Here is a 19,309-nt window from a genome sequence, read left to right as displayed (position 1 = left end):
TTTCATTTGTGGTCCCCCAAACGGCCCTTTTTTGCATTTTTTCCTCACAATTTTTTTTGTCTAAATCTCTAACTATGCATCCTATTGACACACTGCTTACTCTCACAATTTCTTTAATCTGGGCAGAGGTGACCATTATGATTTCGGGGGTGTTTCGATGCTATTTCTAATTTTTGCCCCCAAACAGCCCGTTTTCGCCTTTTTTCATAACATTTTGTTGTCTACATAACTAACTGTGTCCTATCAACACAACCTTCATATTATAGAGGAGGAAATACATTAAAAATTAAACAAGCTGACGAGACATCATTTAAGAATAAATAAATAATTCAATTTTCAAGCCAATGACTTTAATTTGATTTACCTTAACACAAGAGTATTAAACTAAGATAATTTTCAAGTGTAAACTATCAAGAGACAAATTGGAGAAAAAATGACTACATACTTCCAAGAAACTTGTAGACATCTTTCACAAGTGAAGATGCCATATCAAGGAGGTTTAATAACCACAAAGAATGTCCTCACTGATGATCAAAGATGGGAAACCAATTAGTTTATAACTGTCTAGGACAATTGTTAACAGAATAATGTTATGGGCCACATTTCCAAAGAAAAATCCATATCAAATCAACTTTTACAATCACACCACAATGGTTCGTAATTAACATTATTAAGATAGTACGGAACCCCTTTGGTATGTATATGCACTTTGTCAAATGATTTTTTAGAAAAGTTACGATAGTTTGTGATATAAAAATAAAGTTATCTATTTTGTGTAGTAATGTTATATAATTTTTCATTGAAATAATTTTGAACCACAAATTGTCATAACCATAAATTTTATTCATTTTTCTGAATCACAAATTATTTCAACTCTACCAAAAAATTATTTAACATTTACTACGACTAAAATAATGTTACATAACAAAGTGCATATAGTGCATCCAAATTAGATAGGTTTCAACTTAATTCTATAAGCTCAATAAGCAAATTCAGCTAATTTTAAATTAAATATCCAAATAAGCATAACTTGCAACTATAAATACTTACCAAATCATCATAATTAACCCCAAAAAATCTTTTTTTTTTACAGGAATCAGACCATCAATTTCACCAAATCAACACCCCTAAGTTCACAAACTACTTCGCCATTTTTAAGTTAATTTATGAGCCAATTACTAAGTCATTGTCTCTGCCTTACAATCACTAGCCAAAAAGATTTCCCAGTCAACTTAAACACATTCAATTCAAGTAAGATAGGTTTGGAGTAATTGGACTATGGCAAGTGAAATCCATTGGAAGGTGAGATTAAAACCTCAAGTAGGAAGCCAAGTATACAAGTGAATACACGATATACACTTCCCAGTATCCAACTAGGCAAACACCCAGCTCTGTCCAAAAAAAAAAATCAAAACAAGAAGAACAAATTCAATGAGTTAATTTCACTTTTATTTTATCCCCAAAACTATCACCTCTTTTTTTTCTTTTTTCTTTTTTCTTTTTTTTTTTTTTTTCATCCCTAAACTATTGATTTGATTTATTTAGTCCTTTATAATCTCTGTTCATTAGGTTTGTCCAATTAGAAATGATTGTACAAATCAGTAACCATTAAAGTCCAATTTAATGATTAAAAAGGTAATTTTTTAATTTGGACAATTTAAATCATAATCAAACACCCATTAAATTGGTTGTGAGGTATAATTTGTTCAAAATAGTACGAAAAATGGGTTGTTTTGTAGCATACAAGTTGTTCACATTCTGAATAAACCTTTTCCCATCAAATTAGGATTCAACAATTATTAATTTGAATAAATGTCTTCAATTAGACCAAAATAACATAAATCAGAAACTTTAAAGCAGCATAAATAGAAAAGGAGGGATAATTTAGGGGATAAAAAGTGAAATTAACCTTTCAATGAGAAATAAAATTTGAAATTCATAGATATGAATGTATGTGTATAGTTATAGTGTGTAAGAAAGTCTCACCGGCCAATTGAAGTAAGGAATGAAACTCATGAACAGCAAACCTCGCATCAGTAGAATCGATGAAGGAGTCGCCTTGGTCGTCATCTTCAGAACCGGAAGTGAACGGAAAGAAGACCGAATTGAGAATGCAAGCGCCGATTACAACAGTGAATGTCACGTCTTGAGAGAACTCGGCTCTACAACACGTTCCATTTCTGGTCCTTCTCTATACTCCAAATCACAAAACTTAGGGTTACAAAAACAGACAGCGAGAGAGAGAGAGAGAGAGAGAGGGATTGAAAGGGATTAGCTTACCAGGTAGGGTTTTTTGGGAGGTTTGAGAATGGGTACGAGCAGGGAGGTAGGAAAAATGGAAAAAATGACTAATTCTATTGAATTTGACTAAATTGGTTATATTTGGTCTGTTTTTTAAAAAGAATCGATATGTGCGGTTTTTAAATTTGAATTTTCTTAGTTTTCGGTTCGGTATCAGTTTAAGCACTTTGTGCACCGATCCAAATCGAAACCAACTGCTTCAACATATATTGTATATTTATAATGTATATATATATATATATATAATCTAATGATATTAATAAGTATAATAAATTATTAACTTTAATTAATTAATCTTACCATCTTTATAACTTAAGTTTATAAACTCTTATTATATATAATCTTAACTCTAACTCATTATTCTTGAAACTTTAATATTTTTAAAAAAAAAAATTTGTTTTTATTTTTGTTAATTAAGGAATTAAAAAGTATGTATTACATGGATGGATTGAATATGTATGAAATGGTAGACAAATAACTAATTTAATATTTTTATATAGATTAATGATTATATTTAAAAATAGCTCAAGTTTGAAAAATTCTAAACCGATTAAATTACACCAAACCGAACCGTTTTAATTGGTTCGATTCAGTACGGTTTGATGTGAAAAGCGGTCTGTATCGGTATTCAAAATAATAAAACCGACATTATCAGTTCGATGTAATTTTTTACCTAAATACTGACTGTACCGAACCGATTACATCCCTAATGACACACGTAAGACATATTGTTAATAGTTTAAATATACACAGCGCGTGTATACCTGTCGTTGAATATATTTCACTTTACACAATATGTAATTTCTGCCATAAAATCTATGATCGAAAAAAAAAGTATTGTCAAAATAAATAATAAAAAAAAACTCTAATGCCAAACACCAAAACACAAATTAAGAAAAAAAAAAATCAAAATACATCAACTCTTTACTTTTTCTAATCAAAAGGAACATGAGGCTAGGGTTCATCAAAAGTCACATGAAGAAGAGGGAGAGAAACACTCTTTGTGTTTCTAGTGGACTTTGTGTTTGGTAATGAAGTTTTGAAAAAGAGTTGAAATTGTTGCTACTCTAGCATTTTCTCTCCACCCTCTACTGCTTTACTATCCTTCTTCAAGCCATCTCTCATATTTAGGGATGTAATCAATTTGGTATGGTCAGTATTTAAGTAAAAAATTATACCAAACTGATAATATCGATTTTATTATTTTGAATACTAATACAGACCGCTTCTCACATTAAACTGCACCAAACCGAACCAATTGAAACGGTTCAGTTTGGTACGGTTTAATCAATTTAGAATTTTTCAAACTTGAGTCATTTTTAAATATAATCATCAATCTATATAAAAATATTAAATTAGTTATTTGTTTACCATTTCAAACATATTCAATCCATCCATTTAATACATACTTTTTAATTCCTAAATTAACAAAAATAAAAACAAAAAAAAAAGTGTAAAAATACTAAAGTTTCAAGAATAATGAGTTAGAGTTAAGATTATATATAATAAGAGTTTACAAACTTAGATTATAAAGATGATAAGGTTAATTAATTAAGATTAATAAGGCCTCGTTTGGGAACAGGCTAATTTAGTAACTTTTTGGCTATTTGGCTAAAAAGGTAGGTAAAAAAAACTTGTATGTTTGGGATGACTTTTTGGCTAATTACGAAAAGATGTGCAAAAAGTAGAGAGAAAAGAGAATCTTTGACTTTTTGGTATGGGTTGTTGGTTTTTTGGCTAATTTAGTAACTTTTTGGCTAATTGGCTAAAATAGCCTCTTGCCAAACGAGGCCTTATTAATATCATTAGATTATTAGATTATATATATATATATATATATATATATATATTATAAATATAATATATGTTGAAACTGTCGGTTTCGGTTTAGATTGATGCACAAAGTACTTAAACCAATACCAAACCGAAAACCAAAAAAATTCAAATTTAAAAACCGCACAGACTGATTCTTGTTAAAAAACAGACCAAATATAGTCGATTTTTTCGATTTTTCTTACATCCGTACGTGTCGTAGAGAGTTTAACTATTTACGACTAATATTATAAGTCGTAAAAAAATTATTATTATTATCATTAACGGCATAGACAATTATCATGTCGTGGTTAGGATATTATTTACGACACACAAAAAAAGAAAATCGTAAAAGCAAAAAATTACGACTTGCATTGATTCTTCCAAAATACAACTAGCCCACCATGAAGAAAAACCTATAAGATATGGTTGTGTCCCAATTCAGATTATTGAACACATAAAACATGTATTGATCTCTACAAATAAGATATTATTCTCACAATTCAACCATTCCACCCTTCATATTTTTATTTCCAGTTGTTAAAAGTGTTGAACGGTTTGAACAAAAATGATTTTTGCACAAAACAAAACCTCATAGACTGTTCTACATATACAGAGTTATCTCTTTGAAGATAAGAACTACATCCTTTTAATGGATAAACATTAAATAATAATAGGGTACAAATACAAGAATATAATTAAGAGGGAGGTTTATGACTTAACAGTGCGCCGAGCTAATTTGAGCCGGAGTAAGGGTCCTTTTTCGGTCAGACGTTGGGTGCGTGTCAGTCTAGTTAAGTTGGGACAACTTTGGACTGCCAGCCTGGTAGAGATTTGCACTCAGTTAAGTTGGACGGGATTAGTTCTCGGAAGATCAGGCTCGACCAAGTTAAAGCTCGATCTTGACTATAGAGCTCGGCTGAGTCCACGATCAAGAATTACCGAGGGGACCGGACCAGTAACACGGTCATAAGGTGATAGCGTGGCATCGCAATAAGCATAGCTCGGTAGGAGGTATTACGCCGCGTGACGCGATTGCAGGAAGAAGATTCCGCTGTCCGTACTCATCAATACCGTTTCGCTGTTTCGTCATTTGGTGTTTAGCTATATTAGTGCTGACACGTAGGAGAACGTAAAAGGACAATAGGTCCATACGTCCAAAGGGGAATAGACGCAGAAGCGTGCGCAAAAACTATATAAACGATGTTGTGCCTCCATACTTAGGTCTGAAAAATTTGTTGATCTCATCTACCACTCTCTCTCTCTCTTCCTCTCTAAGGGTGCTAACTTGACTGTTAGAGGGGTTTTCCGGCAGCACACTCGCCAAGTGGCTCGTTGTCCTTATGTTCTCAGGTTATTCGGAGCGAAGGGAAGCTTGGACACGATGAATACGGGCAACGACAAATATTTGCTCCTGTACAATTGGCGTCATCTGTGGGAAGTTTTGATAGTCAAAACCTTGTCCTCCAAGCTCGTCCGATCATCTTATGGCGAACAACGACGAAACTCCGCTGTCTGTCGTCGGCGACATCACCCCAGAGTCAGTCTGGAAGAGAGACGAACCCCCCGTCATTCCGAACATAGTAGGCCTGGAGACTTCATCTAGAGAGCTCCCCAGAGATGCACGAGATAAGCGCGTTAAGAGCATCGATCACTCTCAGAGTCCAGACAGACACCGACGACATAGAGAGTTGCATGCTCAATGCTTGGAGCACAAATTGAAAGACCAAGATGCCATCATTCGGCCGGTGGCGGCAGAGATGGAGGCCTGAAGTGGCAAGTCAAAGGGAAGGGTATTACTGGAGTGAGAAACCACAGTGAACGCACCCAACCCCGTCGCTCAGGCAGCCAGAACCAACGAATGACGCCTTTTTTTTCAATCACTAGGAGCTATGGGGTTGGTGACTCTGACCCGTTGGTGGAAAAGTCGTGCACACAAGATAACAGCTACCGTCCCTCACGTCCGTCAACGATGTCGAGATACTTTTACTCCGTCTGTTCAAAGGACTTGAGGGACGTCTTGAAAGAATAAGCACGCTAGCGGGAGGCACAAAGGCTGCCGGCACTACAGCTGCTGTCCCATAGAGGTCGCACCAATGAAAAAGTTGTAATGCCGCCACCACGCCCAGCTATACATGTCCCTTTAGACAGAGACTTGGCGAGGCTGAGCGCCACCCCTTTCTCCCTTGAGATAGAGACCACACCGCTCTCTGCGGGCTTTCACCAGCCCAAGTTCACGCTCTATGACGGAAAAACCGATCCATACATGCATGTGAGCCACTTCCGATAGGTTATGGCTGGCTACAAGAGGAACGACACACTTATGTACCTTATTTTCCCGTCAAGTTTAGGTGAGTTGGACCTGATATGGTTCGAGAGGCTACCGGAGGAAAGTATCGAAAGGTGGCAGCAGTTGGCAGAAGCAATTGTGACCCGATTCAAAACCAACACCAAAACGCCCAAAGAAGTCGACCACCTTCTGAGCGTCAAGATGGAACCGGGCGACACACTCAAAGCGTACAACGCCAAATATTGGGAAACCTTCAATGAAATCCTTGATTGCTCGACCAACTTGGCGATCACCCAATACAAGTGCGGTCTCTTGGTCAGATATAGACTGAGAGACTCGCTCACCGTGAACCAACCGATGACCATAGAGCTACTAATGCAACGCATCAACGAGCACATTCGAGTAGAGGATGATGCTGTCGCAGCCACCGCGAAGGCGAATCTGGTGGCAACAGACAAAATAGTGGCCAAAAAGGTTGATGCGGTCGGACATGAGGCAAACCGTCCGACAACCGCGAAAGAGAATCAGACCGCGGTGCAAATCGTAACAACCGGGGTAAGGGTCGTTGCAATGACTGAGCTGATTATCCCTGTGACGCCGTAGAAGATGTGAAGAGAAAATTGAACACCCAAACAGGCATCACCACTGTTTTCAAGATCTCAATCTACCGCATTCTTAGCGAGATTTGCGACGAGACATACTGCAACAACCTCTATCCGTAATTAGCCACTAATTTGTATTTAATGATGTTAATGAGTGGATTAAAATAAACTATGTGTTTATTCTGCACTTTGTATGATTTTGGCTTTCTATCTGTTACTTATAGAAATATCTGTTTGGAATTCCACTTTAATATGTAAATTGAAAGCCTTATCGGCATCCGAAACTGAAATTGATTACACCGATGTGTTAATTGGAATTTTTAGAGCCATATGGCAAGTTTTATTAAAAATTGATTCAGTCTGATTCGTTAAGTTGCGTTTGGCAAGCCAAATGTTCTAATTAATGTATTATAGCATCATAGGTATAAATAGGAGCCCTTAAGCTCATTTGAGCTCATTTCTTGCCCATCTTGAGTGCCAAAACATGAATTCATACATCCTAGAGAGAGAGACTCCATTTTAGTGAGAGAAAGTGTAGATTTAATGTAGAAGTTGAAGATTTTGCTTGAGTTCATTAATATTGTGCAAGAGCTAGATTAATTCAAGACTATAGGTATGAATTCAACCCCTAATTTATGAATCTAAGTCACCAACATGAAGATTATGAGCTTAAATGTGTACATTAAGCTTAGAATGAAGATTTGAGTTACAATTCATACATGCATGCTCATGTAGGTGTTAAATTGCTAACACCTACCAAATTAGCTATGAGTTGCATCAATTGTGTTGAATTTGGAGGTTGTAACGTACATGCATGTTAGGATTACCATGTTTAATCACATGAAATCATGTTTTGGGAAGAATTTCTTACATGCATGGAGCTTAGAAGCTCAATTTGCTAACTTCATGAGTTTTGGAGAAAAGAGTTGTATGTTCTACATGCATTAAAGTTTTGGTTCTAATTTTGGGAAATTCTTGGGTTTTGACTAAAAAGAATTGGTGAAAATCATATATTCATGTTTATGAATAAGTTTTCCAAGTTTATGAACAAGCCATGCACGAATTTGCCATTGAATGGCATTTTGAAGCTCAAAACTCTGTTTTTGGAAACCCAGAATTTCACAGTCCGCTCGAGCGAGGAAACCTATGCTTGAGCGAAAAATGCGAGCCCTCAGTATTTTTGCAGGCATGAGCGCTCTGCTTGAGCAACCAAAGTCACGCTTGAGCGAACCCTTTGTATATTGTTGATCTGCTCGAGCGTGTAATTTGTAGCTCGAGCATAGATTGAGACCAACTAGTACTTTCTCCGAGTTTGCAGACCAGTCGAGCGAAGGAAGTCTCGCTCGAGCGACCCCTCTCATATTTGCAAGTCCGCTCGAGCGAGGAAATCTACATTTGAGCATGGACCTTATTTTCAGAAATTTTCCTAAGTGTTCCAAGGCATGTTTTGGCATCCTCATTGCATTTTAGGCATTCCTAAGCCTTAATTAAGGCATAGTAATGAGGTTATGGATTAGAAACACACTAAGGAATGAATGTACTAAGTTCCGAGACTGCAAGTGTGTGTGTGTTAGGCAATGTGATAAGAAAGAATAAGAACCAATGTAATGAAAGTTAAGTCTTAATGGCCACTTGAATGTGTAATGATAAGATATGCTTGTGTTATGTACCTTTGTGTTGTAGGTCAACGTTCGAGGATTGATTGGCCATTTACGGGAACCACTGTGAGTAACGTTATTGTAAAGATACGTTCATATGAATTACGTTTCAAATGAAATATGATAAGTTCTGATTTCTGAAATGATATCTGTTTTCGTGAACGAATATTCCAAGTTTGAAATCTATTATGGCATCCATAGATAGTCCCAAGTCATGGGGGACGACATGAAAATGGGGGTCCATGACATACAAGTAATTACGAGATCTCGTTAGCCACTTCATTGTGGTGATATGTGTTTAATCGGTATCCGGAACCGATTACTCTAGTCGGAAGACGTTCTATGATGTGTTCTATGGGTTGTACAATTATTATGTTCTGATATGAGAATGATTATGCTCTGGTCTGTTTTCTGCTTATGATATATTCGGATTTCGTTCACTAACCCCTTTACCTTAATATTATTCATTGGGCTTTAGCTCATTATGTGTATATATATGTATAGGTGAGCATTTTGGAGCCTGAGCCTGAAGGCTTTTGTCTGGATCTGTGTTCTATTGTCAGCCAACCATTGTACCTCACGTGGAGGTTCCTAAAGCGTCTGGTGTTTAAGTTCTGTGGGTTCTATTTATTTAAGACTTAATTTGGTATCGTTGGCTGTACTTAAAATACTGTAATGTGTGTGGGTATAATGTATGACTACCGGTTATGTATATAAAGTTTTAAATATTCTGTTTCATTTAAGTCAGCACAACTCATTAGGCAACTATATTTATGTATGTGCTTTCGCTAGCCCCTTAATCTTATTAATCTGTTTAGAGGCCTTCGGTAATCCAAGGATCACTGGCCGGTCATTATGCTAAACCTATAGGGGCGGGTTTGGGTCGTGACACATACGTCTGGTTTCCAGCTAAGTTGGGCAACACAAAAAGGGGCTTCAATCCGCGGTATCGCTGTACCTTTCATGATAAGCGACGGCACCGTACCGAGGACTGTTTGCCTCTAAAACAACATTTGGAGGAGTTGGTGGTAGCTGGCCACTTGGACCGTTACATTGAGGGAGGCGTCAAGGCAGCGCCCCAAGCTCCAGCAGAACCAAATGGTATAGCCACGTTAGACGAGCCCCCGCGAGGTGTAATCAACGTGATCCATGGAATTGTTGAGCCAGTGCGGGTATGTGAGCTCAGGTAATAATAAAGAAGGCGGAGCACATGCGAGAAGTTCTATCAGTCCAACCTACGGTCAAAAAGGGTAGAACTGAAATGAATGATGTTCTCAGCTTTTCAAGCCGAGATCATGAACGTATTCAAACACCGCAAAATGAGGTGCTGGTGGTCACACTTCGCATTAAGGACTTTGATGTAAGCGCATTCTCATCGACCAGGGCAGCTCGGTTGAAATAATGTATTACGATGCCTTCAAGTAGCTCAAGCTCGAAGAAAAAGATTTGGCCCTAGAAACATCACCGCTGGTCAGCTTCAACTCGCAACCAGAATGGCCATTCGGGAAAATAATCCTACTAGTCAAGGCAGGGTCCATTATAAAGCAAGTCGAGTTTTGGGTATTGAAAGTGCCCTCTACCTACAACCTTATCTTGGGTAGAGGATGGCTTTATGCTACACAAGCAGTGGCATCGACTTACCACCAAGTCATGAGGTTTTGATCTGCTACCGGGATGCTAGAAGAAATCTGTGATAATCAAGTTATGGCCAAACAGTGTTTTGTGGCCGTGAACGAGAGCCGGGCTGCCAAAGGCTTCGTGCAGATGATCGAAGGACCAGAAGATTAAAGTGTCTTAGACAATGTGGGCACCCAAGCCGAGGAGAAAGCTGTCAAGGATTTGTTTGAGGTGCGGATCAACAAAAATGATCCTAAGAAGTTCTTTCTATTGGGATCTAGCCTAGTCGCCCAAGAACTGTTAGACATGGTGGGTTTTTTTATTGCAAACATTGACGTATTCGCATAGACGCCTTACGATATGCCTGGCGTCGATCCGAACTTCATCTGCCACCAATTGAACGTCTTTCTAGATGCCCGGCCTGTAATTCAAAGGTCGCAGAGATCAGCGCTTCATCATGCCGAGGTAATGGTGGAGGAGGTTAAGAACTTGCTTGAAGCGAGGGCTATCCAGGAGGTACACTGCCCTTGGTGGGTTTCCAACACGGTCGTGGTCTGAAAAAGAATGAAAAATGGCAAGTTTGTGTCAACTACAAGACGGTTAACTGAGCTTTCCCTAAAGACAGTTTCCCTTTGCCTAGAATCGACCAATTGGTGGACTTGACGGCCGGGCATAACCGGCTCAGCTTCCTAGACGCCTATTGCGGCTACCACCATATTGCCATGCACGAGCCCGACAAAGAGATCATTTCTTTCACGACCCTAAAAGGCTTGTTCTGTTATAAGGTTATGCCCTTCTGGCTAAAGAACGCCGAAGCAACCTTCCAGAGAATGGTCACGAAGATGTTTTCTCTTTTGCTTGGCCGAACGATAGAAGCCTATATCGACGACATGGTCGTGAAGAGCAAATGTGAGACCGACCACTTAGCTGACTTGGCAGAGATGTTTACCATTCTTAAGCAACACAAGTTGCATTTGAACGTATCTAAGTGCGCCTTCGACGTGGGGTCAGGAAAGTTATTGGGTATTTTGGTCACTAACCGTGGGATTGAAGCAGATCCCTCTTAAATCAAAGCCATACAAGAAGTGAAGCAGCCCACCTCAACAAAGGACGTGTAACATCTTGCCGAGATGGCAATCACGCTTGATCGATTTATAAGCCGATCATCAGATCGTTGCCGCCCTTTCTTCCGAGCCTTGAAGTCCAAGTTTTCATGAGACGAAGAATGCGACAGAGCCTTAACCAAACTAAAGACATATCTATCTTCCACTCCACTCTTGGTTACGCCGAAGCACGGCGAGGAACTTTATCTTTATCTGGTTGTTTCTCAACATGCTGTAAGCGTGGTGCTTGTTTGGACAGAAGGCATCCAACATATATTGGTCTTCTATGTGAGCAAAAACTTGCTCCCGGCAGAGTCGAGATATTTGTCGCTCGAGAAACTTGCCTTAACACTAATGATAGCCTCAAAGAAGTTGGCACATTATTTTCATGCTCACACGATTGTGGTGCTTACTGAGTTCCCTTTGAAAGCCTTGTTTGAGCGAGCAGACTTCTTCGGTCGAATCCTGAAGTGGGTAGTAGAGTTGAAACAGTTCGACGTCAAGCTTCAACCCTGAACTGCCATCAAGGCCCAGGCATTGGCCGACTTCGTTGCAGAATTCTTACCAAGGACTCACTCAATTTACCTGGTGGACTTTACCGACGCAACCGGGCCGAGAGAGGTAAGTATCAAGACAATGGCACAGCCAACTCCCACTCTGGCCTCTATCAACCCTTCTAACAAACTGAATATGGAAGGTGATGCAAAAATTAAGTGCCCGAGCAGAGACCAGTCACTTGAAAAATAACCACGTCTTGGCAATACGCTGATGGATTTGGAAATAATAAGACAACCTATTGGATCTAACACCGCATCACCTGGGAGGAATGAAAGCATGCAAGTTGCAATCATCACTGGCGCGCTTGACACTAAAATAGCCGAGCAACTCAGAACACTTGAACCTCCAAAAGTCCCAAGACCCCCCAGAATGTTGGAAGCTTTTTATTGGCGAAATGTGGAAACTTTTTATCCATGGCGCTTCAAACAGGCATGGAGCCAGGCTAGGCATAGTTTTGATCTCACTAGAAGGACTAACCATTGAACATTCCATCACGCTTGGGTTTTCAGCATCAAACAATGAGGCTGAATACAAATAGCCAGACTGAAAAACACGCTCCAATTGCAAGCATCTGAGCTAATGGTCTACAATGACTCCCAACTCATTGTAAACCAAGTGTCTGGAGAATATAAAGCCAAAGATGACAGAATGGCCAAATACAAAACTCTGGTGAGAAAGTAGATCAAGAAGTTTCAAGCCATAAGAGTCCAACAAATAGGCCAAGAAGACAATAGCCGAGCAGACAAGTTGGCCGGTCTGGCTTCCATGGCCGACAAATCAACCCCCAGCCCTCTCTTGATTAAATTCCTTCCTAGACCTAGTATAGAAGAACCAGAGAAGACTGAAGTCCTCTGCGCCGAGCTAAGTCCTTCCTAGATGGACCCCTTCATTTTGTTTATGAAAAAAAAGAATCTTGCCAACTGACAAAAAAGAGGCATACAAAGTCCAGGTGAAGTCTGAACAGTTCTGACTCTCTCCATCTAGTGCTTTGTATAAAAAGTCTTTCACAAAACCTTACTTGAAATGTATCCATTCAAACAAGGTTGAAGTATTTTTATTTGAAATCCACAAAGGAATGTGTGGAAGCCATATTGGGAAAAGATCTCTGGCCTACTGTGCTATCTCTAAAGGATATTAGTGGTCGTACATACAGGCCGACGCCTAGAAGTATGTGAGAAAGTGTCAAAAATGCCAGAAATTTGCCCACCAAATTCATTAATCTGCCAAAGAGCTGCTTCTTCTCACGTGTCCTTAGTCATTCGCAATGTGAGGGCTTGACATAGTGGGCCCACTCCCAACTACACCAGGCAACCATAAATTCTTTATCGCGGCGACAGATTACTTCACTAAGTGGGTCAAAGCTGAGCCCCTGGTAACAATCAAAGAAAATGACGTAAAGAAATTCGTCTCGCAGAGTGTAACAACACAATTTGGAGTTCCCAAAGCTTTGATCTCTGACAATGGCACCCAATTTGATGGAAGGTTGTTCAGAGGATTATGTGAAGAGCTAAAAATAGAGTTTTACAATTTAACACCGGCCTATCCTTAAGCCTGGTTTGGCATGTCTTGAAAAAGACAAAAAGTCAAAAAATTACTTAAAAAGCTAAAAAGTTATCACTATTCACAAAAAAAAATTACACATAAAAAAATACAACTCAACTTTTTGCTGAAGTGATGGGCTGTCCGTGTGATTGGTCTACTGTACTGGTCTAGAAATGATTGCCTCCTTCGCGGGCAACCATTTAGACTGTGTTGTTCGGCCCGTGGGGGCCACCATGGGTCACATTTTGATAATCTGAATCATTAATTTGTAGAACTTGTTGAGTACTATATGTCTGTAAAAAATCACGTTGATCGGATATCGCTAACTATATGATCAAATCATTTTTGTATAAAAAAAACGGATAGTGTTATAGTTAACTGATGAACAAAAATTAATCCAATCAATGTGATTTTGATATCCGATTAATATGATTTTTTACAAGCATATAGTACTCGACGAGTTGTACATATTGGATGGTTCAAATTATCAAAATGGGTCTCGTGGTGGGCTTCACGGGCCGAACAACATAGTTTAAATGGTTGCCCCCGAAGGAGGCAATCAAGTCATTATCTCCTGCACTCTGCCCAGAAAAAGGTGTCGTATAGCTTATTACACTTACTTCTCCTATACACTTATTTATACAATTTTTTATTACACATATTTTCGTAAAAAGATCAAAAGTTAACCCAAACATCCATCTTTTTTTCCTCAACTTTTTAGTCCAAATGAACAAAAAGTGCACTTATTTAGGACACCCTAAACAGGCCCAAAATGGCGAAGCCGAAGTTTTAAACAAAACTGTTCTAGATGGACTGAAGAAAAGGCTAGAGAAAGCTAAAGGCAAGTGGACTGAGGAACTTCTAAATGTCCTTTGGGCCTATCGAATAACGCCGAGATGCTCAACTGGGAAGACGCCTTTCGCTTTGGCATACGGTATGGAGGCGGTCATCTCATTGAAGATTGGTATGCGCACCATTCGCAGTGAAAATTTTAAGCCAGATCTGAACACCGAAGCCATCGCCCTTGAATTAGACCTCGTTGAAGAATGTAGAGAAAGAGCCCTGGTTTACGTTGCGGCGTACCAACAAGAACTGTTTAAGAAGTATAACAAGATGGTTCACCCTAGACAGTTCAAAGTTAGGGATTGGGTTCTACAGAAGGTGATGGACAATACTCTGGTACTTGGCGAAGGGAAGCTAGGGGCAAATTAGGAAAGGCCTTACAAGATAACCGATTTAGCAGGCAAAGTGGTATATCGTCTGGAAGATTTGGACGGCCAAGTCATACCTCGGCCGTGGAACGCAGCCAACTTAAAATTGTATTACTTTTATAGAAAGTAGACATACCTTTCCATTTTTCAATAAAATTCTTTCAGATGTGGAAATAAATCAAATTACTGTACTTGAAAATTTTGTCATGATTGATGGTTTGAACTGAATAAGAGGCAGTTGTCTCTAAGCCAAGGTGATTTTACCCGGCTAAAGGAGTTGATGACTTGTTCAATTCCAGCATTAAGCCGAGATGTCTTATCCAGCCAAAAAAGCTGATGACTTGTTTAACTCCAAATCTTTAGCCTTTTGCCCGGCTAAAGGGGTTGATGACTAGTTCAACTCCAGTGTTAAGCTGAGATGTTTTATCTGGCCAAAAGAGTTGATGACTTGTTTAACTCCAAATCTTTAGTCGAGGTGTTTTGCCTCGCTAAATGGGTTGATGACTTGTTCAATTTCAAGTTTTAGCCGAGATGTTTTGCCCGACTAAAGGAGTTGATGACCAGCTCCAAGTGTATAGCCGAGACGTTTTATTCGGTTGAAAGAGTTGATGACTTATTCAACTTCAAATTCTTAGTCGTGGTGTTTTACCTGGCCAAATGAATCAATAACTTCTTCGACTCCAAGTTCATAGCCGAGGTGTTTTGCTCGGCTAAAAGAGTTGATGACCAATTCGACTCCAGGTTGTAGCCGAGGTGTTTTGCCTGGCTAAAGAGGAAATTTCTTGTTTAACTTATGATTTATGGTCGAGATCTCTGTCCGGTAAAATGAATAGATGCATTGTTCAAGAATATTGCATGGTTGTAAAGAAGGAATACAATGTAATTGCAAGAGACTAAAGTTGTAAAAAAATTTCATTGATTGAGGTTACAAAGTACAAAAGTTGGGGCTAGCAGCCCGGTTACAAAAGTTCAACCCAGAAAGACAGAAAATAAATAGATTAGACTAAAGAAGAAAGGTCAGCAAATTCGTCCATGCCCCCAGCCATGGCCTCCAGGTCAACTACGGCGGTTGCATCGCCACGCTCCCTTTGGTCTATTTCATCTAGACTGCCCTCTTCCTTGGCCTCGGCGTCCGCCTCTGCTCCCTCTTGCAAAGAATTGAAGACGTCGTTGGCATAAGGCACCATGTAGCCCAGTACGAAGGCGGGGGGTACAGAGGTGAACACCTCGGTCTTAAGTCCTTAACCAAGCTTCTCACAAGCTACCTTCCAACTAGACTTGAAGAAGATGTCCTTGGTGGCTTCGACTTGCTTTGTGTAGCTCTCATCAGCCTCTTTGAAACCGAGGTTGTTGGCTTCATCTACCGTCTTGTCCTTTGCCTTTTTCACCTCCTTGAGCTCGGCTTTCAAGGCATCTCTCTCTTGCTTGGCCTTTTCGAGCTAACCACGTAGCCTTGTATTATCAGTATTCGCGATTTCGAGCGAAGCCTTAGCTCGGCCCAACTCGGCCGAGACATTCTTCCTGGCAGCGTTCAGCTTGGTTACATTTTGCTGCAAGTTGACAATGAGGTCCATGACAAGATGGGTCTTCTAAATAGATTGCAGGAAACCAGAAGAAGTTTAGACCGAGCAAGAAACAAACTAGGAAGACAATTGGGAAGATTTTAAAATTTGAAGCTCTTACCCTCGCCATCGATTTCACTACAGACCTGAGAAGCCAGGTGTCTGGAGCGTGCTTGGTCTCTATCATATCTGTTGGCAGAAACAGGGATTTAGAAAGATCAAAGGCAATGAGATGTTCCTTGTCCCCCTTCACAGAAGCATTGGCCGGGATAAGGCCTCCCTAGGATTTCAACCTCGGCTGCCAAGCAAGAATCGGTTCCAGTTTGATCGCTGAATGTAATCCCGGTCATGTTAGTGTGGACAGAATTAAGAGGCAATTGAGAGGGAGGCTTATGACCTAATAGTGGGCCGAGCTAATTTGGACTGGAATAAGGGTCCTTGCTTGGTTAGACGTTGGGTGCGTGCTGGACCATGGGCTTAGTCCAGTCAAGTTGGGACAACTTTGGAGTACCAGCCTGGTGGAGATGTGTGCTCAGTTAAGTTGGACGGGATTAGTCCTCGGAAGATCAAGTTCGACTGGATTGAAGCTCGGTCGTGACTGTGGAGCTCGGTTGAGCCCACGATCAATAATTACCGAGGGGACCGGACAAGTAACACGGTTATATGGTGATGGCGTGGTACCGCACTAAGTATAGCTCGGTGAGAGGTATTATGCAGCGTGACAAGACTACAAAAAGAAGATTTCGTTGTCCATACGCATCAATACTGTTTGGCGGTTTTGTCATTTGACATTTAGCTGTATTAGCGTTAACACGTGGGGGAACGTAAGAGAAGAGTAGGTCCATGCGTCCAGAGGAGAATGGACGCAGAAGCGTGCATAGAAACTATATAAACGATGCTGCGCCTCCATGCAGAGGTATGAAAATCTGGTGATCAGAGCTCACCTCTCTCTCATCTCTCTCTCTCTTTCTCTCTTTCTCTCCCTCTCTCTTTCTCCTCCTCTCTAAGGGTGCTAACTTGACCGTCGGAGGGGTTTTTTGGTAAAACACCCACCGGATAGCTCACTGTCATTGTGTTCTCAAGTTGTGCAGAGCAAAACAAAGTTTGGAAATGAGGAATACGGGCAGTGACGAATATTTGCTCCCCGTACAATAATTATGTTCAAGATATTGCAAACAAACACTATTTATTTTACAAATGTCATAAATGTTGCAAACAGATACATATATACACATATGGAAAGTTATTCTGATTTTTACCAAAGAATCTAAAATCGAATTTATTTAATTTCCCAATCTATTTAACAAATATGTACACATGGAACAGCTCATTTTTTTTTTCTTTTTTTTTCCTTTTTTTCCCTTCTAGATACATAAATATATATATACTGGAGCTAGAGGAAAATAGGGAAACGGAGCAACATAAAGAGAGAGGGACAAAGATAAAGAGAAGAAGAGAAATAAAGAGAGGAAGAGAAAAACCTCAATGTTGAAATGATGCGATGCGAGCGGCGATGGCGATGTAATGATGTTCGACGGTGGAAGATTGACGGTGGAAGATCGACAGTGAGCGACGGTGGAATACTCACATTGGATGACCAACAGTGACTATGAATGGTAAATCAGCGATGGTGAGTCCGTGTGAGAGAGAGAGAGAGAGAGAGAGAGAGAGAGAGAGAGAGAGAGAGAGAGAACTTGTTTGGGTTATGTAAAGACAGAGAAAAATATGAAAAAAAATAAAAATAAATCATAATTAATAAAGTGGGCGGTAATGTGAAAGTATTCCCACCAAAGAATAAATCTATGTGTTTTATGAAATTTTTTAGTTTTATTGCCGACTAACTGTTTTTTGTCACTGAAAATAAGTATTTGCCGACCACATTTTTGGTTGGCAAAGATTAAAAGTAAAAAAAAATTCATTAATATTTGACAACTAAATTTTTTAGTAGGCAAAAATTGGTATATGACGATTAGATTTTTTTTTTTGGTCACAAAATATAAATATATGTCGACCAAAAGTTTGGTCACCAAAATTTAATAGCAATAATTATTCTAGTTATTTGGTGACTAAACATTTTGGTCACCAATTAATTTCATAAATCTCTTCAAAATTTGAAATGTCTCTCTTTAAATATTTTAGTTCTTTGGTGACGAAATTTTTTTTTAGTCGCTGAAAGTAAATTTTTGGTGACCAAACTTTAAGTCGCCGAAGATAAAAAGTAAATTTTTGTTTTTCATTTGGCGACTAAATAATTTTAATAGTCAGAATTAACTATACAACGGCTAAAATATTTTTTAGTCGTTGAAAATAAATTTTTGTTTGGCCGTCAAAGATAAAAAGTAAATTTTTGTTTTCATTCGGCGACTGAATAGTTTTTGTAGCCAAAACTAATTATACATTGACTAAAATATTTTGTAGTCGGTGAAAATAAATTTTTGGCGGCCAAAAGATAAAAAAGTTTTTCATTTGGCGACTAAATAATTTTAGTAGTCAAAACTAACTATACAGCGACTAAAATATTTTTTAGTCGCTGAAAATAAATTTTTTGTGACCAAATTTTTGGTTGCCAAAGACAAAACGTTTTTTATTTGGCAACTAAATAATGTTAATAGCCCAAACTAACTATACAGCGACTAAAATATTTGTTTGTCGCTGAAAATAACTTTTTGACGATCAAAAAAGTAAAATTTTGATTTTCATTCGACAACTAAAAAAATTTTCAATAGTCAATTGTGACATTTTTAGAGACAAAAATTTTTTTTAGTCGCCAATAATCAATATATCCTGACTAAAAAAAATTAATCGCTAAATATTATATTTTTGCCGACAAATATAATTTTGAATTGCTAATTTTATAATTTTTGGTGATTAAAATTTTTTTAATTACCAAATTTAATTGTCAAAAGTTTAATTTATTGGAGTGGTAGTGATATCCCTTGTACTCCCGCAACAAACAGAATTTAATATTTTATTGAGTTTTTAAAAGTCACATATATATGACAGATATATTATAACTAACATTAAATTAAAGAATAATGTTTGGGGTCCTAATT

At 38.7% G+C, this 19,309-nt stretch overlaps 2 protein-coding genes and 1 long non-coding RNA gene across 3 annotated transcripts; 2 read left to right on the top strand and 1 right to left on the bottom strand.

Moving 5' to 3' along the window:
- Nucleotides 1-1,033: 1,033 nt before the first annotated feature.
- On the bottom strand, nucleotides 1,034-2,400 carry LOC145806164 (uncharacterized). The gene is made up of 3 exons (XR_014348887.1): nucleotides 2,281-2,400; nucleotides 1,987-2,191; nucleotides 1,034-1,391 (listed from the first exon to the last, which is right to left on the bottom strand). It is a non-coding gene; the product is annotated as an uncharacterized LOC145806164 (long non-coding RNA).
- A 4,006-nt stretch (nucleotides 2,401-6,406) lies between these two features.
- Nucleotides 6,407-7,006, top strand: LOC145805404 (uncharacterized). Its single transcript, XM_082900535.1, has one exon. The coding sequence runs from the start codon at nucleotides 6,407-6,409 to the stop codon at nucleotides 7,004-7,006; it is 600 nt and encodes a 199-aa protein (XP_082756661.1).
- Nucleotides 7,007-10,640: 3,634 nt separating this feature from the next.
- Nucleotides 10,641-14,695, top strand: LOC145805403 (uncharacterized). The gene is made up of 2 exons (XM_082900534.1): nucleotides 10,641-10,796; nucleotides 14,249-14,695. The coding sequence occupies exons 1-2, from the start codon at nucleotides 10,641-10,643 to the stop codon at nucleotides 14,693-14,695; spliced, it is 603 nt and encodes a 200-aa protein (XP_082756660.1).
- The last annotated feature ends 4,614 nt before the right edge of the window (nucleotides 14,696-19,309 follow it).

Source organism: Camellia sinensis, chromosome 13 (assembly GCF_055761805.1).
Source record: "Camellia sinensis isolate YWXY chromosome 13, ASM5576180v1, whole genome shotgun sequence".
In the NCBI taxonomy this organism is placed as follows: Eukaryota; Viridiplantae; Streptophyta; class Magnoliopsida; order Ericales; family Theaceae; genus Camellia; species Camellia sinensis.
The sequence above is the reverse complement of the archived record's forward strand: the minus strand, read 5'-3'. Positions and strand labels throughout refer to the sequence as shown.